General features: G+C 37.7%; 1 protein-coding gene across 9 annotated transcripts in view; it reads left to right on the top strand.

Annotated features, from left to right (window-relative positions):
* Positions 1-24,319, top strand: part of ZC3H13 (zinc finger CCCH-type containing 13) — a 246,050-nt gene that overhangs the window by 184,716 nt on the left and 37,015 nt on the right. For all 9 annotated transcript variants that reach the window (XM_049853394.1, XM_049853395.1, XM_049853397.1 and 6 more), the window contains 3 exons: positions 5,168-5,478; positions 8,431-8,895; positions 21,386-21,577. In XM_049853394.1, the coding sequence (XP_049709351.1) occupies positions 5,168-5,478; positions 8,431-8,895; positions 21,386-21,577 (968 nt within the window). The remainder of the gene's footprint in view (positions 1-5,167; positions 5,479-8,430; positions 8,896-21,385; positions 21,578-24,319) is intronic.

A 24,319-nucleotide genomic window follows, 5' to 3' on the forward strand; every position in this document is an offset into this window, starting at 1 on the left:
TTGGTTTTGGCAGAGGCGAAATGAGCCTTGATGGCACAGTGGTTAAGTGCTCGGCTGCTAACTGAAAGATCGCTTTGAATCTACCAGCCACTCCATAGGAGGAAAGACCAGGTGGTCTGCTCCTGTAAAGATTACAGCCTACAGAACCCATAGGGCAGCTCTACACTGTGTTACATTGCTAAGAGTGGGCATCAGCTCGAAAGCACACAACAACAGCTACAAAGGGACAACAAGGTACTAGGTCTAAAGCAAATAATCGTACAGAAACATTATCTATTGATCTATTCAGGTGAGTAACATCTTGCTGGTTTTAAATGACACTTCCCTGCCTGAAACTCTCCAGTGATTTCCATCATGCTAAGAATAGAATCCAAACTTGTACCATGACCCCATTATCATCTGGCCCTTGCCTTCTCTCTGACCCTGTCTTGTAAGACTCTTCTGCCTGCTCATAAATTGTAGCTATACTTGTTTTCTTTCCTTTCTTTTCACATGTCATGATTTCTCCTGCCTCCTTTATACTTACTGAACCCTCTGCATGGAAAACTCTACCCTCAGATCTTTCAGGTCTCAGTTCAAATACCATTTCCTCAGTAGAGGCTCTTTCCTTAATGAGTTATTTCTGTCATAAGGATCAGCACAAAGCTGGTTCCTATGAGACAAAGGTTAAAGATGTCCCAAATGTCCAGCTTTTCCAAACCGCCATACCACTCAGTCATCTCTAACATCAACCATACCCTCTCCTCTCAGTACTGTCCCTCCTGTCTTTGGGTTCTGTAATTCGGCACAATGTCTCACAGAACTCATGAACTATATAAAAGAAATGGCCCTGCGGAAGCTGGCAAATCAGGTCAGACGATCGGCTGCCGGCCATGGGGCTGTGGAGGCTGGTGAATCCCAGAATCGGCAGGTCAGACAGCAGAACTCTGGCTCAAGTCTCAAGAATCAGAGGTAAATTGATCATGAACCAAACTCAGGATCCAGATGCAGAGAGAGAGGTCCCTGCCAGGTCATCCACATGAATACCTTAGATGCAGGCCACACCCTAGGGAAGGGTGTAACTTGAGTAAGGGTAGGACTTGAGTCACATCCTCTTGCAAGGCTGTGACCCAAGACTCACCCAACACCAATCCTGCCTTATCTACATACGGAGGTCAGGATCCACAACACATAAAATGGATGACGACCGTACAATATCGGGAATCGTGGCCCAGCCAAGCTGACACAAAACCCCAACCATCACAGGTTCCATGTACCTTATTTGCATAGTCCTACTCAGTCATCGTGTGTGATCACAAAGACCATGGCTAGAAGGGCCATATTAATTCATTACACCGTACTTACCAAGCCACTTTAAGTAGTCCCCCTGACATACTGTTTTCTTTGTCTTTTGGACCTAACAGTTTTTATTTTTTTACCTCGTTTTATGGACTTTGTTGCATTAATTTGTTGCATTAATTGCAATCACCTTGCTTTGTTGTTGTCTTTAGACATAGACTATATAGCTAGACAGACGGCTCTTCAATCCTAGTGTTACCACTTATTAGCTGTGAAGCCTCTGTTTCAGTGTATTTGTAGGGTTATTACAAAGGTTAAATGAGATAATATATGTAAAGCACTTAAAACGCTGTCACGCAAATAACAGTACCATATATGTGTTAGCTGCTGTTGTTTTTAGTATCATGTTATTATTATGTTAGTCTTTTTATCTGTCTTCTTCACTTCTGTATCCTCAGTACAAAAAATAATGCTTTAGGCATGATAGGTGATTTAATATTTGTCAAGTGAATTAAAATGGCTTATTGTTTTAGTAAGAAATTTCTTTGTAAGTATTTCTATGTTTGAAATGTATATCACATTGTATTTTCCCACTGAAGATAGAGTTGATTATGTTACTGCCCATAGGCCATTTGTTTTATAGGGGGGAGTATACTCTTTACATGGAGATTTTAAAAATTGAAGTATGAATGTCAGCTACATTACATAAGCATATTTTCATATTTTTAAAATAGAAACAACTTACTGAGAAAAATTGGTATTGCTGTTTTTTAAGAAAGTCTGGAAATAATATATTGGTTTGCAGGCAAAGTTATTTGTGTCATGAATGTGAGGAGTTTTTCTTTTTAAATTTCTTAGCTTTTCACATTTTTTCCAAAAATGGAATATATCCTGCATATCCATCAAGCCTGTTGCCATCAAGTTGATTCTGATTCATAGCAACCTTATAGGACAGAGTAGAACTGCTCCATGGGGTTTCCACAGAATGCCTGGTGGATTCAAGCTGCCGACCTTTTGGTTAGCAGCTGTAGCTCTTAACCACTGCACCACCAGGGTTTCCTGACACACCACATCATGCATTAATTATAGGAGCACTAAAAATTTTTATTGGAATCTATTCAGACTAAATATCATCTTTCCCTGTGTGGTATAAATCACAGTGCTCTTGCTGATGGTATATAGATTTGTGTTTGAAGGTATTGAGCTTCTCAACGTGCGGTAAATCCTTTACTTGAATTCCAGATGTCACCTCTTTTCCCCCAGATAAAAAACCAGCAATACTAGAGGATAAGACTAGATAATCTGAGATTACTGCTATTTTAAATTGAAATATATTTTAATATATCTTTGCTGGAGTCTATAGTCAAAGTACTAATAAATTTGGTCAGATTTCAAGACAGTTTTATTATTTAGTCACACTTTTTGTATATGCAGAATGGACATAAATCCAATTAGGTACACATACATAATCTGACTCATCTTATTTTGATAATTAGGTCCTCTCTTTTTGCTGTTCTTCATTTATCAGACTCTAAAAAAAGTGGTAACAGGGGAAAACATAAAGATGCCTAAATTAAATCAGCAATTTTCTTAAACTTTTTTTTTTTCCTCTGCAGGATGGGTAAGAAGAAAAAGCATGTGATTAAAAGGCATGACTTAGTCACACCTGGGTGCCCTGGCCTTCTATCATAGCTTGCTTTTCCTAAGCTTGCACTGAAGTCTTTCTATTCCATATCATTCACCAGAATTGAATAGAAACATGATTGGGCAGTAATGTGGCTTTTAAAAGCATGTGCATATTTTTTAAGTTTTGTGGATTAATCACCGAGAGCTATTGTACACATTCTAGAAACAATTTTGAGTATACCTTAGAAATAAACCTAACTAAAATGCCAGTTCAATGGAGAGCTGCATTTTTTATTTTATCAATTTAGATAGATTATGTCACCTTTACTGTTATTAGACTGAAACTAGAACCTGACAAAATTGAAAAGTACCAAAAGTCAGTGATTCTAATTCTCAATCTTGAATTGATTTTTCTATTCAGTAGGATACATTTGAATGCCCATTGATCATAAATGTTTTCTAAATTTGGGTGAGGCCCATTGGGCATTTCCACTTGTATGTGTAAGTAAGTAAATTTCTGTTTACAATCAGTTAAGTTATATTGTCTTGGTTGTGTAAATATTTTAATATGACAAAGTAATAAAAATTTTTTATTAAAAGCATAAAGTTTCAGAAGAATCATAGATAACTAGATGTTCAGACAAATGTAGTATTCTGGTTAGCTGACTTTTTAAGTCAACTATTGTCCAAAAAAGAGCCCTAGTGGCCCAACGGTTAAGTGCTTGGGTGCTAACCGAAAGTTGATGGTTCAAACCCACCCACCACCTCTGCAGGAGAAACCGTGAAGATTACAGCCAAGAAAACCCTATGGTGCAGTTCTGCTCTGTCACACTGGGTCTCTCTGAGTCAAAAATTGACTCATCGACACTTAACAAGAACAACAGCATTATCCAAAAGATGTTTTTGCTTATTTGCTTAAATGTATGTTCTGCAAAAAATCTTTTAGATATATTAGATCACTTTCCTGACTTAGTCACAGATATTTTATAGATTTGACCCTTTTTTTGGTAAGATATTTACTAAGGCATCATTTATAAACAATATAGTTTAGAGCAGTGATTCACAACCAGGGGACAGTTTTGCTTCCCAGGAGACATTTGACAGTGTTTGGAGTAATTTTTATTGTTACAACTTTCAGGGAGTGTGCTGTTGGCATCCAGTGGGCAGAAACCAGGGATGCTGCTAAACATCCCATAATGCACAGGACAGCCCTTGACAACAAAGAATTAATCAGTTCAAAATTCCAACAGTGCCAAGGCTGAGAAACCCTGGTTTGGGGTTAATGATTTTGCCACCATTGTAGATATTAAAAAATATTTATTATAGTCACTGAAAGTAATTCCAAAATATCTGGCCTAGAATTTCAGAATTTTTTAAAACTAAGCATCTAGTCCTAAAATAATTGCTTTGAGGAATTTGATATTCAGTGGAGTATGTGATACCTGGAATGTTATTTTTTAAACATTAATTCTGTTCCCTTTTATACATGCACACACACTCACTAATGCATATTCAGCGTATCGAGGGCCCAGGACATGACAGGCTCTAGTAGTAATTCACATGTGCTTCTTGGGTTATAAGTGGTTTCTCTAGAAGCAGTGAAAGAAGGCAATTTGAAGGGACTAGAGGAGGCCTTAGGTAAGCCAAGAATTATGTGCCAGATCTCATTTTGTGCTGCCCGAGAGTGGAGCCAGGTTATTTAAGATAAAGACAATTTTTACTTTATTGTCCTTCGCCCTGTCACTCTTTCCCCACCCCAAATGCCAACACAGGCAGAATAAACTAAGTTTGGCTTTTCTGATAGCCTTGAATTTCAAGCATTCTCATTGCCACTTTCTCCCTAGATCTCATTAGTTTGTTTTCTCTTTACCTATTTGTGGGTTTCCCCTCCAGGTGCCTCTCGTCACACTGTTAGAGATGATTTCTGACTAGAGTGAATCCCATACATTGAGTTAGGGGAGATGGTCTCTGATCAGTGGAAAATGTTCCCTGGTAAAGGTAGTGTGCATTGGAGTCCAGGCTTGGGAGAAAGGCAGTGCATATCTCCTCTAGAGCTGTTACTCAGGCTGGCTTAAAAATCACTGAAATCTGTAAATGTCAAATTATTAATAATTTTACAGCATTGTGAATTAAAATTTATCCTGGAATTATTATCCACACTTTTAACTTTTTTACATCCAATTTTTTATATTTCAGGATTTTCCTTGGGCTAGAAATGAAGGCTGTTGACCATATTCTTTGTTGTTGTTGCTTTTCCTGACAGGTCTACTTCCCCAGCAGGTCAGCATCATTCTCCCATATCTTCTAGACATCACTCATCTTCCTCACAATCAGGATCATCTGTTCAGAGACACTCTCCTTCTCCTCGCCGAAAAAGAACTCCTTCACCATCTTACCCACGGACAGTCACTCCACCTTTACGACGCTCTGCTTCTCCTTATCCTTCACATTCTTTGTCTTCCCCTCAGAGAAAGCAGAGTCCTCCAAGACATCGTTCTCCAGCGCGAGAGAAAGGGAGGCATGATCATGAGCGAACTTCACAGTCTCACGATCGGCGTCATGAGAGGAGGGAAGGTGTGCATTGTTCTTCATCTGATTTTTTAAAAGTTCTTTTTAAAAATATTTTCCTTATTAAAAAACTGGACATTCAGATTTGTCATTATAATAAAAGATGGGGGGGGTGTGCTATTTTAAGTCTTTAATGCAAAGACCAGAGCTCTTGATAGGAAATGCTAATGACACGTTAGTGTAAGCTATTAAGTATATTCAGGTGGGCATTTATAGGTATACTAAGTTGCTTTCTTTGGAAACCCTGGTGGTGTAGTGGTTAAGAGCTATGGCTACTAACCAGAAGGTCAGCAGTTCAAATCCACCAGGCACTCCTTGGAAACTCTATGGGCGGTTCTACTCTGTGCTATATAGGGTTGCTATAAGTCGGAGTCGACTCAACAGCAGCGGATTTTGGTTGGTTTGGTAAGTTGCTTTCTTTAGTCAAGATGTTTTAGTGAGTACTCTTAAGTTCTTAGAAACTTTTGGTTATCTGATTCTTAGAGCATCCTTCTCAACTGCTTCGTTAATTTCAATAAAAAAGAAGGAAGCAAAAGAAAGAAAAGAAGGAAATCAGGGATCAGAGTTTAAAAGCACTGAAAGTTCTTCCATAAAGGGGTAAGGACTGGGAGGACTTTCAGAAGGTTAGTGTAAACCAAGTAAACAAATTTCTAGGTGTGACTTATATTAAGGAAGTAAACAAAGCAGTTCTCCCTTCTAGATCCCTGAGAATTAAGTTAATTTGGATTTGATACCGCTCTGGTAAGCTGAGAAACTCGTATTACCTGCCATAGCAGTCTCATACCTCTCATCTCTTTCCTTACTTCTTCTCTAAGCTTCTTGTCCTTGTTTATTTAACTTAACAAGTCTTTTTCCTAACTTCTCCTGAGTTAGTTTTTGAACATAGTAAGTACTCAGGAAATGCTTACTTGTAACTTTTCTGTTTAATATACATTTTAAAAGCCTCTCTGTGAGTACAGTACGGTAGTCTCCTATGAAACATGTTGAACATAGTTATTCTCTTCCTATCAACAGTGCAAGCAATAATTAATCAAGTTCTTTTATTCAAGAAAATGATGGATGCATAGGTAGGGACCGGGAGAGAGCACCTATTTTATAGAATTAATCCTTGTGTACCTGACTTGGGAGCCAGATCAGCACAACAGTATTTATGGAGCGTTGGTAAGATGGGAAAATTCTCTTATACCTTTCTGTTAATTCTAGTAAGATATTTTAACAACTACAGTTGACTAGGGATATAGTATACATTTAATGAATACTTAACTGAAGGAAAACTCTTTCCTTTATTATTACAAAACATAGTTTTTAAACATACAATAGAAGGGAAGACAGTATGTAGTTGAGCCTTGTAGGAATGCTTTGTGGTAAAAACGGGCTTATGTTATAGGAAGAATTCTTTTAATAACAAATCATATGTATCAGGTTCTTTTTAAGGAGGGTTTTTTTCTTTAACCTTACATGCAAGAAATGAGGCAGATGTTTATTCCTGTCTATGTAGATGTCATTTTCTGAAATAAGGATAATTTCAGTGGAAGGATGGGGAGGCATGTAAAGAACATGTTTATAAAGACAGGTGGGGGGATCATGAGAAAAGGATCTGGAACTAAGTAAGCCAATTTTTTAGGCACAGCTGGTGCTGGAGGAGTAGGAGTCGTAGATGTGTGCAGAAAGGAACAGGGATCTGCCAGGTCTTTGTCTGGCGCTTCTACACCCAAACAGTGTCTGTGCGTCTGGACACACTGATACAGTAATTGCTGAGGGACATGGGTTACTGGATGTGATTATCTAGCAGCCTTGTGGGTACTGCATATTTGGGTCCTTGAGAAAGTCTGTGGACCTAGCCACTGGGGCAAAGAGAAGAGGAGATAAATTTATAGTGTTGTAGGCACAAGGCTGCTGCAGTCGCTAAAACAGCCTCAGATCTTGGGGTAATTAGAGGATGTAAGAGCTACCAGAGTCTGATAAAAAGGACAGAATTTGTTCTTTGAGGTTCTTTTGTTAATTCAAATAAGATTTATGCTGTATCAAGTTATGCCTATTTTAGGCACATCTGAAGAGTAATTTCTCATCCTTGCAAATTCCTATGAGGTATGGGGTTGACTTAAGCACTCTGGTAACAGAAAGGTCAGTTCCAAATCACCAGCTGCTCCACGGGAGAAAGATACGGCAGTCTGCTTTTGTGAAGATTTACACCCTTAGAATCCCTATGAAGCAGTCCTGCTTTGTCCTACAGGGTTGTAGTGAGTCAGCATCCACTCAGTGGCAAAGGGTTTTTTGTTTTTTTTTTTTTCCTTTTTTTATGGGGTTGACGAAACCGTTTAAACTTTGGGTCTCTATTTCTTCATTTGTAAAATGACAGGGTTGAATTAGCTAATGAGTGAGGTTCGTTTCAACTTTTAAAAAATTATTTCCTGTGTTTCTCTGAAATGTTAGGAAATACTGTGTGTAGGAAAGCATTGGAGACTGGTATACACAGGAACAGCTCAGGAAAAGGGAGGGTGAAGCAGTATCTCTCTGCCAGATAGCTTCCTAATTGTAGGCTATTCTCAGATGCTTAACTGTGGGCTACTGTCAGATACTCGAGTCCTTCTGAGGTGATGATTTGTGCTCTAGTCTAGTCTGAATACTTGGTAGAAGTGATTAAAGTTATTGTGACCCTCTGAGGCTAAAAGTGGTCCTTAAAAAGTAAACCTTTAATGAAAAGAACTCAACTTCCTTGTTTTGATTGTTTAGGATCTATAAGTGTGGGTAAGAGGGCAGCAGGGAAAATTGTGTTCAAATCCAATCAAGAACATAATTCTCCACATGTTAATAAAATTATCCTTGGGATTTCGGCTTATAGATAGTTTTAAGTTTCTTATTTGCCTGTATTTTAAAACCTGTGCATTAAATACATTGTCTACTTCCCTGAAACTTTGTAAAAGGAGTTAACAGCTGATTTCCAAAATTGCATTACAGAGACTAGAGGCAAAAGGGATAGAGAAAAGGACACGAGAGAAGAACGAGAGTATGAACAGGATCAGAGCTCTTCTAGAGACCACAGAGATGACAGAGAGCCTCGAGATGGTCGGGATCGGAGAGATACCAGAGATGCTAGAGACCGAAGGGAACTAAGAGACTCCAGAGATATGCGGGACTCCAGGGACATGAGGGATTACAGCCGTGATAGCAAGGACAGCCGTGACCCCAGAGATTCTCGTTCCACTCGAGATGCACATGACTACAGGGACCGTGAGAGCCGAGACACCCATCGAAAGGAGGAAACATATCAGGAAGAATCTCGGAGTTACGGCAGAAACCATTTGAGAGAAGAAAGTTCTCGTACTGAAATGAGGAACGATTCCAGAAGTGAGTCTCGAAGTGAAATTAGGAATGACCGGATGGGCAGAAGTAGGGGGAGAGGTCCAGAGTTGCCTGAAAAGGGTAAGGTTTCTGTCACTTCAGTGAACTGCTGTGTTAATGTGTTTAATAGCAATTATTCATAAATTTCCTAAGATTTCTTTTCTAAATATATTATTTCTTACATTCATTGTCATTTCATCAAAGTAGTTTTCAATTAATTGAATTTGTGATCTTTGTTGTACATTCCGAATAGGAATTATTAGCTCAATAAAACAGCAGAAACTAAATGGGGCCCGGCTCAGACCCCCTAGTATTATATCCAGTCATGCCTACCATTAAAGCAAAGTGGGATTGAAATGGTGGGCTTTCAAAAATGATGGCATCAGAAATGACGGATTTGTGTTTTCTTCAGTGTCTGTACTCGCCTCAAACCATTACATTATCGGGATCTTGAGCCATTTTTCTTATCCCGTAAAAAGCATTTGCTACCCCAATGACAGCCTACTTGAAATGTATTTATGACTGTCTCCAAACTGCTGGGGCTTAATTAACTTTGACACCCCCGCCCCCACGTGCATAAGTGCACACATGCGTGCACACACACTGACACACAACACACGCACACTGCTGCAGAATTCTGGATCCACTTAGTCTTTTTGTTGGTCTTTGGTTTATCCCTGGTCAGTATTACAGCTTCACATTAAGTGTCGAGGGTGCCTCACCTTCTCCTTCATAGTTGCCTTGGCTTTTCTCAACCCCTCACTTTTTCATATAGATTTTAGAAATTTCATGGGGGGTGAGGCTTCAGTTTTTATTTCGAATGCCCTAAATTTATTGATTTATGACTTTTTTTTTCTTGTGCTTCAAGTGATAGTTTATATTTCAAGTTAGTTTCCCATACAAAAACAATACGCACATTATCATGTGACCCTAGTTGCTATCCCTACAATGTAACAACACACTCCTTCTCTCCACCCTGTATTTCCCGTGTCCATTCAGCCAGCTCCTTTCCCCTTCTGCCTTCTCATCTCACCTCCAGATGGGAGCTGGCCACATAGTCTCATGTGTCTACTTGAGCTAAGAAGGACACTCCTCACCAGTATCATTATATGTCTTATAGTCCAGTCTAATCTTTGTCTGAAGAGTTGGCTTTGGGAATGGCTTCAGTTTTGGGCTAACAGAGAGTCTGGGGGCTATGACCTCTGGGATCCCTGCAGTCTCAGTCAGACCATTAAGTCTGGTCTTTTTACTAGAATTTGAGTTCTGCATCCCACTTTTCTCCTGCTCCATCAAGGATTCTCTGTTGTGTTCCCTGTCAGGGCAGTCATTGGTGGTAGCCAGGCACTATCTAGTTCTTCTGGTCTCAGGCTGATGGAGTCTCTGGTTTATGTGGCCCTTTCTGTTTCTTGGGCTCATACTTTTCTTGTATCTTTGATGCTCTTCATTCTCCTTTGCTCCAGGCGGGTTGAGACCAATTGATGCGTCTTAGGTGGCCACTTGCTAGCTTTTAAGACCCCGGACGCCACTCACCAAAGTGGGATGCAGAACACTGTCTTTATATACTTTGCTATCCCAGTTGACCTAGATGTCCTCTGAAACCATGGTCCTCAGACCCCCACCCCAGCTGCTCTGTCCCTTGAAGTGTTTGGTTGTGTTCAGGAAACTTCTTAGCTTTTGGTTTAGTCCAGTTGTGCTGACTTGCCCTGTATTGTGTGTTGTCCTTCCCATCACCTAAAATAATTCTTGCCTACTATCTAGGTAGTGAATACCCCTCTCCCTCCCTCCCCACCCTAGTAACCGTCAAAGAATGTTTTCTTCTGTGTTTAAACCTTTTCTTGAGTTCTTACAATAGTGGTCTCATACAATATTTGTCCTTTTGCAATTGACTAATTTCACTCGCATAATACCTTCCAGATTCCTCCATCTTATGTTTCATGGATTCACTCATTTTTTATTGTTGCATAATATTCTATTGTGTGACTGTACCATAGTTTGTTTATCCATTCATCTGTTGGTGGGCACCTTGGTTGTTTCCATCTTTTTACTATTGTAAACAGTGAGAAATGAACATGGGTGTGCATTTATCTATTTGTGTGAGGGCTCCTATTTCTCTAGGATATATTCTAACGATTGCTTAGATCATATGGTAGTTTGAAGCACCAAATCAATTTCCAAAGTGGTTGTACCATTTTACATTTCCACCTGGAGTATATAAGTGTTCCAGTCTCTCCACAACCTCTCCAACGTATTTTTGTGTGTGTGTGTTTTTGATTAATGCCAGTCTTGTTTGGGTGAGATGGTATCTCATTGTAGTTTTGATTTGCATTTCTCTAATGGCTAATGATCGTGAGCATTTCCTTATGTATCTGTTAGTCTCTTGAATTCTTCTTTGGTGAAGTGTGTGTTCATATTCTTTGCCTATTTTTTAATTGGGTTATTTGTCTTTTTGTTGTTGAGGTTTTACAGTGTCTTAGGTTTTGCAGATTTTAGAGATTAGACACTGATCAGATTTGTCATACCCCCAGTTTCTTTCCCAGTCTATAGGTTGTCTTTTTACTCTTTTGGTGAAGTGTTTGGATGAGAATAGGTGTTTGGTTTTTAGGAGCTCCCAGTTATCTAGTTTCTCTTCTGGTGTTTGTGCATTGTTAGTAATGTTTTGTATACTGTTTATGCTATGTATTAGGGCTCCTAGCATTGTTCCTATTTTTTCTTCCATAATCTTTATCATTTTAGGTGTTATATTTAGGCGTTTGATCCATTTTAAGTTAGTTTTTGTGCATCATGTGAGGTATGGGCCCTGTTTCATTTTTTTTACCGATGGATATTCAGTTATGCCAGCACCATTTGTTAAGGAGACTATCTTTTCGCCATTTAATGGACTTTGGGCCTTTGTCAAATATCAGTTACTCATAGGTGGATGAATTTATGTTTGAATTCTCAATCCTGTTCCATTGGTCTATGTATCTGTTATTATACCAGTAGCAGGCTGTTTTGACTGCTGTGGTGGTATAATAGGTTCTAAAATAAGGTAGTGTGAGGCCTCCCATTTTGTTCCTCTTTTTCAGTAATGCTTTACTTCCCCGGGGCCTCTTCCCTTTGCATATGAAGTTGGTGATTTGTTTCTTCATCTCAAAAAATGCCATTGGAGTTTGGATCAGGATTGTATTGTGTCCATAGATAGCTTTGGGTAGAAAACACATTTTTACAATGTTGAGTCTTCCTATCCATGAGCAAGGTCTTGCCGTTTTCTTTGTATAGGTCTTTTACGTCCCTGGTAAGATTTATTCTTAAGTATTTTATCTTCTTGGGACTACTGTAAATGCTATTGATTTGGTGATTTCATCTTCGACGTTCTCTTTGTTAGTGTAAAGAAATCCAGCTGATTTTTGTACGTTTATCTTGTACCCTGATACTTTGCTGAACTCTTCTTTTAGTTCCAGCAGTTTTCTTATGGATTCTTTAGGGTATTCCGTGTATAAGATCATATCATCAGCAAATAGAGATACTTTTACTTCTTCCTTACCAATTTAGATGACCTTTATTTCTTATTCTAGCCTAATTGCTCTGGCTGGGGCCTCCAGTACAGTGTTAAATAAGAGTGGTGGTAAAGGGCATCCTTGTTTGGTCCTGGTTCTCAAGGGGAATGCATTCAGGCTCTCTCCATTTAGGATGATGTTGGCTGTTGAATTTGTATAAATGCCCTTTATTATGTTGAAGAATTTCCCACTTATTACTATTTTGCTGAAAGTTTTTATCATGAGTGGGTGTTGGACTTTGTCAGAGGCCTTTTCTGCATCAATTGATAAGATCATGTGGTTCTTGTCCTTTGTTTTACTTACGTGATGGATTACATCAATTGCTTTTCTAATGTTAAACCATCCCTGCATACCTGGTATGAATCCCACTTGGTTATGGTGAATTATTTTTTTGATATGTTGTCGAATTCCCTTGGCCAGAACTTTGTTGAGGATTTTTATGTGTAAGTTCGTGAGGGATATTGGTGTGTAATTTTCTTTTTTTGTGGTGTCTTTACTGAGCTTTGGTATCAGGGTTATGCTGGCTTCATAGAATGAGTTTGGGAGTATTCCATCCTTTTCTATGCTCTGAAATACTGTGGCTTTTTCCATTAAAGTTTTGTATGTATTTTGTTTCTGAGTACCTTGTATTTTTATTGCCTTTGTAAATGATGGAAACCCTGGTGGCATAGTGGTTAAGTGCTACGGCTGCTAACCAAAGGGTCTGCAGTTCGAATCCGCCAGGCGCTCCTTGGAAACTCTATGGGGCAGTTCTAGTCTGTCCTATGGGGTTGCTATGAGTCGGAATCAACTCAACGGCACTGGGTTTGGTTTCGGTTTTTATAAATGATACTTTAAAAATTTCTCTTTATTTATTTGAATAATGTATTCTAATGGTTCAGAATTTCAAAGGTGCAAAAAGATACACACTGAAAAACTTCCCTTTTGCCCCTTCCCTGGTTTCCTCTTTCCAGAGATACCCGTTTTTGCCAGTTTTGAATATAGACTTCCAGTAATATTCCATACAAATATGTATATCCAATTGTTTTCCCCTCTGATTATATAAAAAAAATTTTTTTTTTTAATTTTATTAGGAAAAGTTACATAGTGTTCTATACCCTGCTGTTTTCGTTTTACAAAATATGTTAGAGATGTTTCAGATCAGTAAACTTGGTAAACAGCTACCTCCTCCTTTTGATTCATGGTGTTCATGGTAGGATATACAGCAAAGTTAACAAGTGTTGCACAGATGGATATCTAGGTTTTCTAATCTTTTTCTCTTTTGAACAGTGCTTTAGTTAATAACTGTGTGTGTGCCACTAATTTTTTTTTAAGGTTTTACATTTTCTAAAGCTTGTTGGTGATATATGGCAATGGTAATTGATATTTGTATATTAATCTTACATTTTTAAGTGAGGTTGCCGTGTTTTCTTAATAGCTGTAATAGTTGGTAGATTCTTTTAAAACACATGTCTGGGAAGAGACGTATTTGTCTCTTCCTTTCTGATTATTATATACTTAATTTTAGTAATCTGCTTCTTTTTTAGCTAAGCAGTACCTTCAGGACATTATTGAATATGAGCAAGATAATGGGCTCCTTTGTCATGATTGAGATTTTAAATGATTGTCCTGGCATTTCACTATTAAGTATTTGCTTTTATGTATCTTTGGTCACCCCTTCCAGCCTTTCTGTATTCTTTTGTTTTAAATGTGACTTTAGACAGCGTATAGTTATTAGATGTACGTTGAATCTTCTCATAGTGTCATTCTTGATACTTAACTCTCCTTTTGAATTTTTTATCTCTTCATCTCTCTGTTCTGCTTCCTGGGTAGTTTCCTCAGATTTACTAATTTTCTCTTAGCTACATCTAACGTGATGTTTAACATATTCATTCCTAGATATTATATGTAGCCTTGTTTTCCCTAAATTTTATTTTGATTTTTTGTTGAGGATACATGCAACAAAACATACAGCAATTAAACAGTTTCTACACATACGATTCAGATAACATCAGTTACATTCTTTGAGTTGTGCAACCATTCTCACCCTCCTTTTCTGAGTTGTTCTTCCCTCATTAACATAAACTAACTGCCTCCCAAGTTTCCTGTTTAATCTTTGGAGTTGATGTTATCAGTTTGGTCCCATATAGATAGTTCTTAAAAGAGTATAATGCTCAAAGCAGACCTTTTTTACTAGGTAAGCTAAAACGTTGTTTGGTTTTAAGATGACTTCAGGGGATATATTTGGTTTAAGGTTTAAAGACTAAGAGCAGTAGTTTCAGGGATTCATCCACCCTCCGTGGCTCTAGAAAGTCTAGAGTCAATGAGAATTGGAAATTCTGTTCTATATTTTCCCCCTTTTGTTCAGGATTCTTTGATCAAAATGTTCAATAGTCTCCTAGACAAAAGAGGCAGTTAGTTGTTTAAGGCCACACATTCCCCATCATCATCCTGTTCCTGACTCTTCTTCCTCTGTTGCTCCACTTGAATAGAGACTGGTCGTTGTGCCTTTGATGGCCGATTACAAGCGTTTAAGACCCCTGGCACTGCGCAGCAAACTAGGAGGCAGAACAGAAGCACTGAATACGTTATTAGGCCGATTAACTGGATATTCTATGAAACCATGACCCTAAACTTCCAAACCAGGGAACCAAATGCCATGAAGTGTTCGGCTGTACATAAGCTGCCTTAGCAGCTACTGTGTTGTTTTTGGTTTTTTTTGGTCATTGTTGTAAATATGTCTATCACACAGCTTTGCCAACGCAGCTTTTTACAGGTGTACAACTTATTGACAGCAATTAAAATAATGGGCCGTGTAACCCTACCCTTAATCAGTGCAATTTTTTCATCACTGTTAACCCCCTTTTTCCTTCCCCCTGGACCCCTGATAAGCATTAATAAACTTCGACCTCTATACATTTGCCTTTTCATGTAAGTGAGGTCACACGATATTTGTCCTCTTGTAATTGGCTTATTTCACTCAGCATAGTGACTTCAAGCTCTGTCTGTACTGTAGCATGTATCAAGACTTCATTTTTCCTACTGGCTGAGTAATATCCCATAGTATGTACGTACCACATTTTATTTATCCATTCATCTGTTGATGGACATTGAGGTTGTTTCATCTCTTAGGTATCATGAATAGTGTTGTAATGAACATTGGTATACGTGTGTCTTTTTGAGTCTCTGCTTTCAAGTCTTTTGGATATATACCTATGAGTGGAATTGCTGGGTCAAATTGTAGTTCTCTTTTTAGTTTTTTGAGGAACCATCATACTGTTTTCGACATGGCTGTACCATTTTGCATTCCCACCAGCAATGGATAAGAGTTCCAATTTCCCCACATCCTAGCCAACATTTTTTATTTTTTTAAACTCTTAGCCATTCTCCCAGTAAACCCAGTGCCATCAAGTGGATTAGCCATCCCAGTGGGAGTGAAATGATATCTCATTGTGGTTTGATTTGCATCTCTCTGATAGCTAATGACGCTGAACTTTTTTCCATTTGGTTGGTGGCCATATGAATGTCCTCTTTGGTAAAATGTCTTTTCAAGTACTTTGCCCATTTTATGATTGGGTTATTTGTCATTTTGTTGTTGTCAAAGTTTTATATATATCTTGGTTATTGGGGTTTTGTCGGATATGTGGTTTCCGCAGACAGTCTCCCAGTCAGCCGCTTGTCTTTTCACTTTTTTGGTAAAATATTTTGTTGAAAAAAAAGTTAGTTTTTATGAGGTCCCATTTATTTAGTTTGTTTTTTGCTGTTTCTGTTTTTGTTATTATGTTAGATAATCCATTGTTGAAACCTAGGCCTGACAGTGTTGTCCCTGCTTGTTCTTCTAAAAATTTTATGGTTTTAGTTTACATATTTAGGTCCTTAATCCATTTTCAATTTGTTTTTGTGAGGCATAGATCCTGTTTCATTTTTTTCGTGCATATGGAAATCCAGTTTTCCCAGCACCATTTATTAAAGAGACTCTTCTTTCCCCCAGCGAATGGACTAAGCACCCTTGTCAAAAATCAGTTGACCATAGGTGTGTGGTGGTTTTTTTTTTTTTTTTTTCCTGGACTCTCAATTCTGTTTCATTGGTCCCTGTGTCTATTGTTATACCAGTACCAGGCTGTTTTGATGACTGTAGCTGTATAGTATGTTTGAGGCCCTGGTGGCACAGTAGTTAAAAGCTTGGTTGCTAACCAAAAGGTCAGCAGTTTGAATCTACCAGCTGCTCCTTGGAAACCCTATGGGGCAGTCCTGCTCTGTCCGATAGGGTTGCTGTGAGTTGGAATCTGCTTGATGGCAACAGATTTTTTTTTTAATAGTATGTTTTAAAATCAGGAAGTGTGAGTCCTCCTGTTTTGTTCTTCTCTTTCAACATTGTTGTAGCTATTTGGTGCCTCTTGTCATTCCATATAAAGTTGAGAGTTGGTTTTTCTATTTCCGTAAAGAAAGCTGTTAGAATTTTGATTGGGATTGCATTGAATCCGTAGATGGCTTTGGGTAGTATTGACATCAGACCAGTATTAAATCTTCTAATCCATGAACATGGAACATCTTTCCATTTATTTCAGTCTTCTTTAATCTCTTTCAGCAGTGTTTTATAGTTTTCGTTATACAAGTCCTTCACATTTCTGTTCAGAGTTATTCCTAGGTATTTTATTGTCTTAGATGCTATTTTAAATAGAATCGTCTCCCTGATTTCCCTTTCATATTTCTCGTTGCTGGTATATAGAAACCCAACTGACATTTGTTGACCTTGTACCCTGCAACTTTGCTAAATTCTCCTTTTAGCTCTAGAAGTTTTTTGTGGACTCTTTGGGATTTTCTGTATATAGGATCGTAACATCTGTGAGTAGAAACAATTGAAGTATTGAGAGCAAGTTACCCTTGTCTTGTTCCTGATTTCAAGAGGAAAGCTTTCAGTCTTTGGCCGTTAATTATAACGTTGGCTGTTGGCTTTTCATATATGCCCTGAATCATATTGAGGAATTTCCCTTCTAATCCAATCTTCTTTAGGGTTTGTTCATTAAGAAAGGGTGTTGGATTTTTTTGAACACTTTCTGCATTTGTAGAGATGATCAGGTGATTCCTTTACTTTATCTATGTAGTGTATTATGTTGATAGACTTTCTAATGTTGAACCAGCCCGGCATTCTTTTCATTAGTATTTTGTTGAGGATTTTTGCATCTGTGTTCATAAGAGATAATTATCCCGTAGTTTTCATCTCTTGTGGTGTCTTTGTCTAGTTTGGATATCAGGGTAATGTTGGCTTCATAGGATGAATTAGGGAGTATTCCCTCCTTCTCTGTCATTTGTAAGAGTTTAAACAGTATCGGTGTCAATTCTTCTCTAAATGTTTGGTAGAATCCCCCAGTGAAGCCATCTGGTCCTGGACTTTTTTTTGTTGGGAGGTTTTTGATCACTGATTCGATCTGTTTACTTGTTATAGGTTTGTTGAGACTTTTATTTCCTCTTGAGTCAGATTGGATAAGTTGTGTGCTTTTAAGAATTTCATCTAGGTTATCCCAATTTGTTGCCATACCATTGTTCATAATATTCTTTCATAATTCTCTTTATTTTTATCGGGTCAGTTGTAATGTCCACTCTTTCATTTTTTGTTTTGGTTATTTCCATCTTTTCTTTGTTAGTTTTATTTATCTCTGATCTTTGTTATTTTCTTTCTTCTGGTAGGTTTAGACTTAGTTTATTCTTTGTAGTTTCTGGAGTTGTCAAATTAGGTAGTTAATTTGAGATTTTCTTTTTTTTGGTAGACATTTGTGGCTGTAAGTTTTCCTCTGAATACAGTTTTGGTATATGTTGTGCTTTCATTTTCATTTGACTCTAAGAAATTTGTGATATCTCTCTTGATTTCACCCTTGACTCATCAATATTTTAATAGTGTGTTTAAGTACCATAAACCAAAAAAAAAAAAAACCAAACCCAGTGCTGTCAAGTTGATTCCGACTCATAGCGACCCTATAGGACAGAGTAGAGCTGCCCCATAGAGTTTCCAAGGAGCACCTGGTGGATTCAAACTGCTGACTCTTTGGTTAGCAGCCATAGCACTTAACCACTGTGCCACCAGAGTTTGTGTATTTTCTAGGTTTTTTTTTTTTTTTTTTTTTTTCCTGTTGATTTCTAGCTTCACTCTGTTGTGGTCAGAGAAAATATTTTGTATGATTTCATTCTTTTTAAATTAATCACAACTTGTTTTGTGACCTAAAATGTGGTCTATCCTGGAGAATGATCATATGCACTGAAGTAGAATGTATAATGTGCTGGTTTTGGGTGGGGTGTTCTGTGTATGTCTGTTAAGTCTAGTTGGTTTATAGTGTCATTCATGTCTTCTGTTTTCTTGTTGATCTTCTTTCTAGATGTTCTGTCCAATTTTGAAAATGGCGTATTGAAATCTCCAGCTATTATTTTAGTACTGTCTGTTTCTCCATTCAGTTTTATCAGTGTTTGCCTTATATGTTTAGGTGTCCTGATGTTGGGTACATATATATTTATGATTGTTAAATCTTATTGATTAATTGACCCCTTTATTCACTATATTATGTCCATCTTTATCTCTTCTGGCAAATTCTATCTTAAAGTCTACTTTGTCAGATTCTAAGATTGCCATCCCAGCTTTCTTGTGGTTATTATTTGCTGGAATATTTTTTCCCGTTCTTTCACTCTCAACCTATTTTGTGCCCTTGGGTTTAAGGTGTGTCTCTTGTAAACTGCATATAGTTGGATCTTTTTTTTTATTATTATTATTATTTTAATCCATCCCTGCCTTCTGACTGGAGCATTTAGTCTATTTACAATTACCGTAATTACTGGTAAGAAGTGACTTACTTTTGCCGTTTTGTTACTTGTTTTTTATATGTCTTAAGCCTTCTTTATCTCTGTCCTAAGTACTGTTTGCTTTTGTGGTTTGTTGGTTTATAGTAGTGAGCCTTTTTGGTTCCCTTCTCCATTCCTGTATGTTTTTTATATATTTCCTCAGTGGTTACCATGAATATTACATTTAAGAGCTTGTATTGCTAACATTTTAAGGTAAGTTGGTACCAACTTGAGTAACATACAAAAAATTCTTTGTACCATTCCTCTTCCTCCCCCTCCCCTTTTGTTGTTATGGCTAATTACGTCTTTATATTTCATGTGTCCTGTAACATAATTTTATCCTTCCCTTTTATCTATTATTAAAAAGCATGAAGGACAAAAGGTTTAGAATTATCAAGCATGAATACCTTATTACTAGCCCTTATACTTGTCCGTGCATTTCCTTTTATTAAGGATGTTTCTCTTTGTGTATAGCTTTGAATTACTTTCTTATATCTTTTCCCTTCCATCTACAGAACTCCAATTACTATTTTCTCATAGGGCTGGCCTGGTGGATATGAACTCTCTCTGGTTCTGTTTGTCTGGAAATGTTTTAATTTTACCCTCATCTTGAAGAATAATTTCACTAGATATATGTAGCCTTTTTGGTAGTCTTTAAAAATGTTTTAGACTTCTTATTTCATATTTTTAATTACTAAAATATTCTTTGCAGATATTTTAATTGTTAAGATACCCTGTTATAAAAACCCAGTGCCATCAAATTGACTCCAATTCATAGCGACCCCATCATAGTATTTAGAATTAGGCTGTAATTCTTTTAGAGTTCAAATTTTATTGTGTGTGAGTTGTGTGTGTGCATATATGTAGAGAGAGAGAGAGTCTTGGAGAAGTGCCTTCTTTTTCCTGGCTTCAGGTGGGTTGGTTTCTCACGTGTTCTTTAGATTTGATATGAATGCCTCTTCATCATTAGCCCATGTAGTAATTCTGTGAGGTTGAGAGCGGTGCCATCCATAGTTTTTGCCAGGCATTCCTACATTATCATAGCCCCAGTACTGCTTCTCTTGCTTTCCCCGTAATCCACATAAAATTTATACTTAAAATAATAATTATAGAGTCACAGGCGGTTACAAGGGAATGTACAGGTAGGTCCCACTCACTCTTGCCCTAGTCTGTCCCATTGTTTAGCAGCATCCAAACCAAGAAATAGAGATTGGTACAATCCATAGAGCTTATTCAGATTTCACCAGTTATACATACACTTATGTGTTTGCACACTTACGTGCATGCATGCATGTATAACTCTGTGCAGTTTTATCATAAATGTAACCTTGTGTTACCATTGCCACAATCAAGGTACCCAACTGTACCATCACCACAAGAGTCCCTTGCGTTACCCTTTTATAGCCATACTCATCTCCTCCCCACATCCGTGATTCTTGGCAACCACTAATATGCCCTCTATTTTTATGTTATTTCAGAAATATAACCTAAGTAGAATCATGCTATATGTATCCTGTTGAGACTGGCTATTTTTCATTAAGCATAATTTTCTTGTGGATCATCCAAGTGGTTGCATATTTCAATAGTTCATTCCTGTTTATTGCTGAGTAGTATTCCATGGTATGGATGTACCAGTTTGTTTAGCAGTTCACCTGTTGAAAGATATTTTCCAGTTGGCAGCTTTCTTTTGGTTGGTATTTCTTTGATATATGTTTCCAGTTTTTACTATTATGAATAAAGCTGCAACGAACATTCATCTCCCACGTTTTTTTGAAAAATTTCAGATATTACTTAGTGTCTTATTCCAAGTACCTTGGTTCTATATTGGAATGTTTTCACTATAAATTTGTAACAATTATATCCATATTTATCATTATTTTCTTGCTATTTCTGTGAATTACCTATAAGCCAGTGGTTTTTACTTTTGTTGTTTTTGAGTTAACTGAAATGAGTCTTTTTGCTTTGTGCTCCCTTTATATGACTTTTTTGTACATGGGGAAAACTGGGACTTAGCTTACCTAAATTAATCAGTAGATAACTTGGGCATTCTGATCCAACATTTAATAGTCTTCTCAACAGTGAGTGATTACCACACTTTGGAATATAATTTACAAAAAAAAAAAGAAAAAACCTTTCATATATATTGTTTTGGGGGGAAGGTTGTGACTGGTGAAATTTGTTGAATAAAGTATACATGTTAAACATTTGTGTTAATATCCTTTGTTTAGGAAGTCGAGGCACAAGAGGCTCTCAAATTGATAGTCACAGTAGTAGTAGCAACTATCATGAAAGCTGGGAAACTCGAAGTAGTTATCCTGAAAGAGACAGATATCCTGAAAGAGACAACAGAGATCAAGCAAGGGATTCTTCATTCGAGAGAAGACATGGAGAGAGAGATCGTCGTGACAACAGAGAAAGAGGTTTGTCAAATGAAATGTTATTAAATAGTGATCAGCACCAGTTGGGGGGATTGGATTTTAAATAGTTATTAACTTACTTTTTAATGTAAAATATTTTTTAGGTCTTTGCTTAGTAACACATCTGAAACTATTTACTCATATATAGCCTTCCTCTTCGTTTTCCTCTTATGTGGCTCAGGAGGGATTATGTAAATAGCTAGCTTCCAGTACCTACTGACAAGAGTGCATGAACTAGGGTGCCCTGCTGGCTGTCTTTCACCTTAGTGGAAAAGCTCAAGTGGAAAGGCTGTAAATTTGAGTGCCATCCCAGGCAGTTCTGATTCAGGAGATATCTAGACCTTCTCATCTGAGTATCCTGGCTACTCACTCATTCACTGTGATAAATAGCTTTGTAAGGACTGCCAGAGAGGAGCAAGAGTAAATGATGATAGGTTGGGGATTATTGGAGGAAACACTTTATTCGTATTTCTTCCTGAGAAAATATATTATTTATAATATTTACTTTAGCTAATTTTATATTCTGGTATGTTTTAAGCTAATACTTTCCTGTTAATTTAGTAGATGATCTCTTAAATAAATTTTGAACTGAAATTACTAGGAGGCATTTAAGAAGGGTTATAAGCACTTATTTCAGTAAACTTGTATTGTCTGTTCATATTAGGGCCTTTAAACATTTAAAATCTCGTGAAGGTTTTCCTGACCTTCTTGGCTAGTTACTAGAATAAGGTTCACTATGTGCTGAGATTAATACAGTTTGAAACTTGATGGACCGGGGGATGAAATATTGATGCTTCCCTGTGGGCTGAATCAAGCGGTAATTATGTACCTTAATGTGGATAGTGATGGAAGAAGTACAGATTCTCTAAGACCACCATGTACTTTTGGGAGCATAGGTGAGATCAGAGGCAGGAGAGTTGGTTCAGTTGAGTTAAGAAGGCGGTAATTATGTACCTTAATATGGGTAGTGATGGAAGGAGTACAAATTCTCTTAAGACCACCATGTACTTTTGGGAGCACAGGTGAGATCAGAGGCAGGAGAGTTGGTTCAATTGAGTTTGTTAAGGTAAACTTAATGCATTTAGGTTAAAAGATGTATATGATTTCCTTACCTACAGTTTAGGCTGGATTTAAATGTTATGTGTTGGTACCTGGAATTACTTCTTCTCTAGCACTTTGATTCACCTGTTTTTACCTCCTTTCTCTAATCTACCACCATGTCTTGATAGTTAGTGCTTTTTAAAATATCTCATTTTTTTTCTTTTTTATCTATTTTCATATCCTAGCTCAGGTTTTTCTTACATCATGCCTGAATTCAGTAGTAACATTTGGTTTCAGTCTTATATTTAGTTCAGCCACACATGTACTGAGTTTCTACTAGGTGCCAAGGGAATGGTACTTTACGTATATTCTCTGACATAATCTTTACGATATCCCTGTGAGTGTAGGTGAGATACAAGAACCCGTGTTTCACAATTCGGGCTAAGAGAAGGAAAGGGATTTTTCCAGTATTAAAATGAAGAAATTCCAGAGGTGGAATTTAGACCCAGATTTTCTGACTGCACTGCCAGATCTCTTTCCATTTTACTTCCTATAAGTACTTCAATAAATATCAGTTGTATGATTGAATAAAAGTTTATTTTAGAGGTTAATGACATATTCTGCAAATATTTCTTAAGCACTCATGCCGGTCACTTTGCTAGGTACTTGAAATACAATGATTCCTGTCCTTGTAGAACTTAATAGGGAGGAAAGAACACCCTCCCCTCAGAAAGCTAGTTAATGAGTATTATAAAGGAAGCAGACAAGGGGGCCAGTTAGATCTAAAGATTGAGAGACTGACTTTAGATAGAGTAGTTATGAGAAATTCGAGGAGATGACGTTTATGCAGAGATGTGAATGGAAAGGGAAGAGGCTACCTTTGCAGAGATTGAGGGTGAACACCTTCAATGCAGAGGGAAGAGTACAATTTCCCCGAGATAGGAAATAGCCTAATATGATGTACGAACTGAAGGCCCAGATGGCTAGCGTGTGGTGAGCAACAGGGAGAGTGATAGAGGTTGAGAGTAGGGGTGTGCCCAAGGACCTTGTTCTCCATGTGAGGAATTAAACCTTCCTTTTAGTTTTTCAGTCTAATCAGGGTACAGATAGACAGTTGAACTGTGATAAATGCTATTACTATATAAAGTTCTGTGAAGAGACAAAGGCAAACACGATTCTGGGGAAATCCAAGAACACTTCTTAAAGAGGTGACATCTGAGTTGGGACCTGAAGGATAAATAAGAGTTTGCTAGAAGGAATGATGGAGGAAGCACTTTACAGGAGAGGAAGCAGCACATGCAGGCACACAGGACTAAAAGAAGCTTGTGCTTCAGAGTAGCAAAGACTTACGTCAGGAGATTGGCGTAGAGGCATGCTGTATTGGTGGAGAAGGATTATGTTAGGAGGTTGACATGCTATATTGGTGGGGAAGGAAAGAAGCTGAAGGAAAAGATCAATGAGAGACCGCAGGCCAAGTCAAGCTAAAATTTTTAAATTACCTTTTGACTATCTACAAGATAACTACTTTTAAGCAGCTGGAAGAAATAGAATTTTTATTTAAATGAAGTGTAAGAGAGCCTGTGGAAAGACTGAAGACAAGGATACCAGCCAGTTAGGCTGTTGGTGATGTAGTAGTCTAAGAAGAGCTGACCAGGGTCTGAGTTAATGTGTTAGCTGTAGGAATAAGGAGAGGAAAGACAATAA

The sequence above is a fragment of the Elephas maximus genome, chromosome 14, assembly GCF_024166365.1.
Source record: "Elephas maximus indicus isolate mEleMax1 chromosome 14, mEleMax1 primary haplotype, whole genome shotgun sequence".
NCBI classification, from domain to species: Eukaryota; Metazoa; Chordata; class Mammalia; order Proboscidea; family Elephantidae; genus Elephas; species Elephas maximus.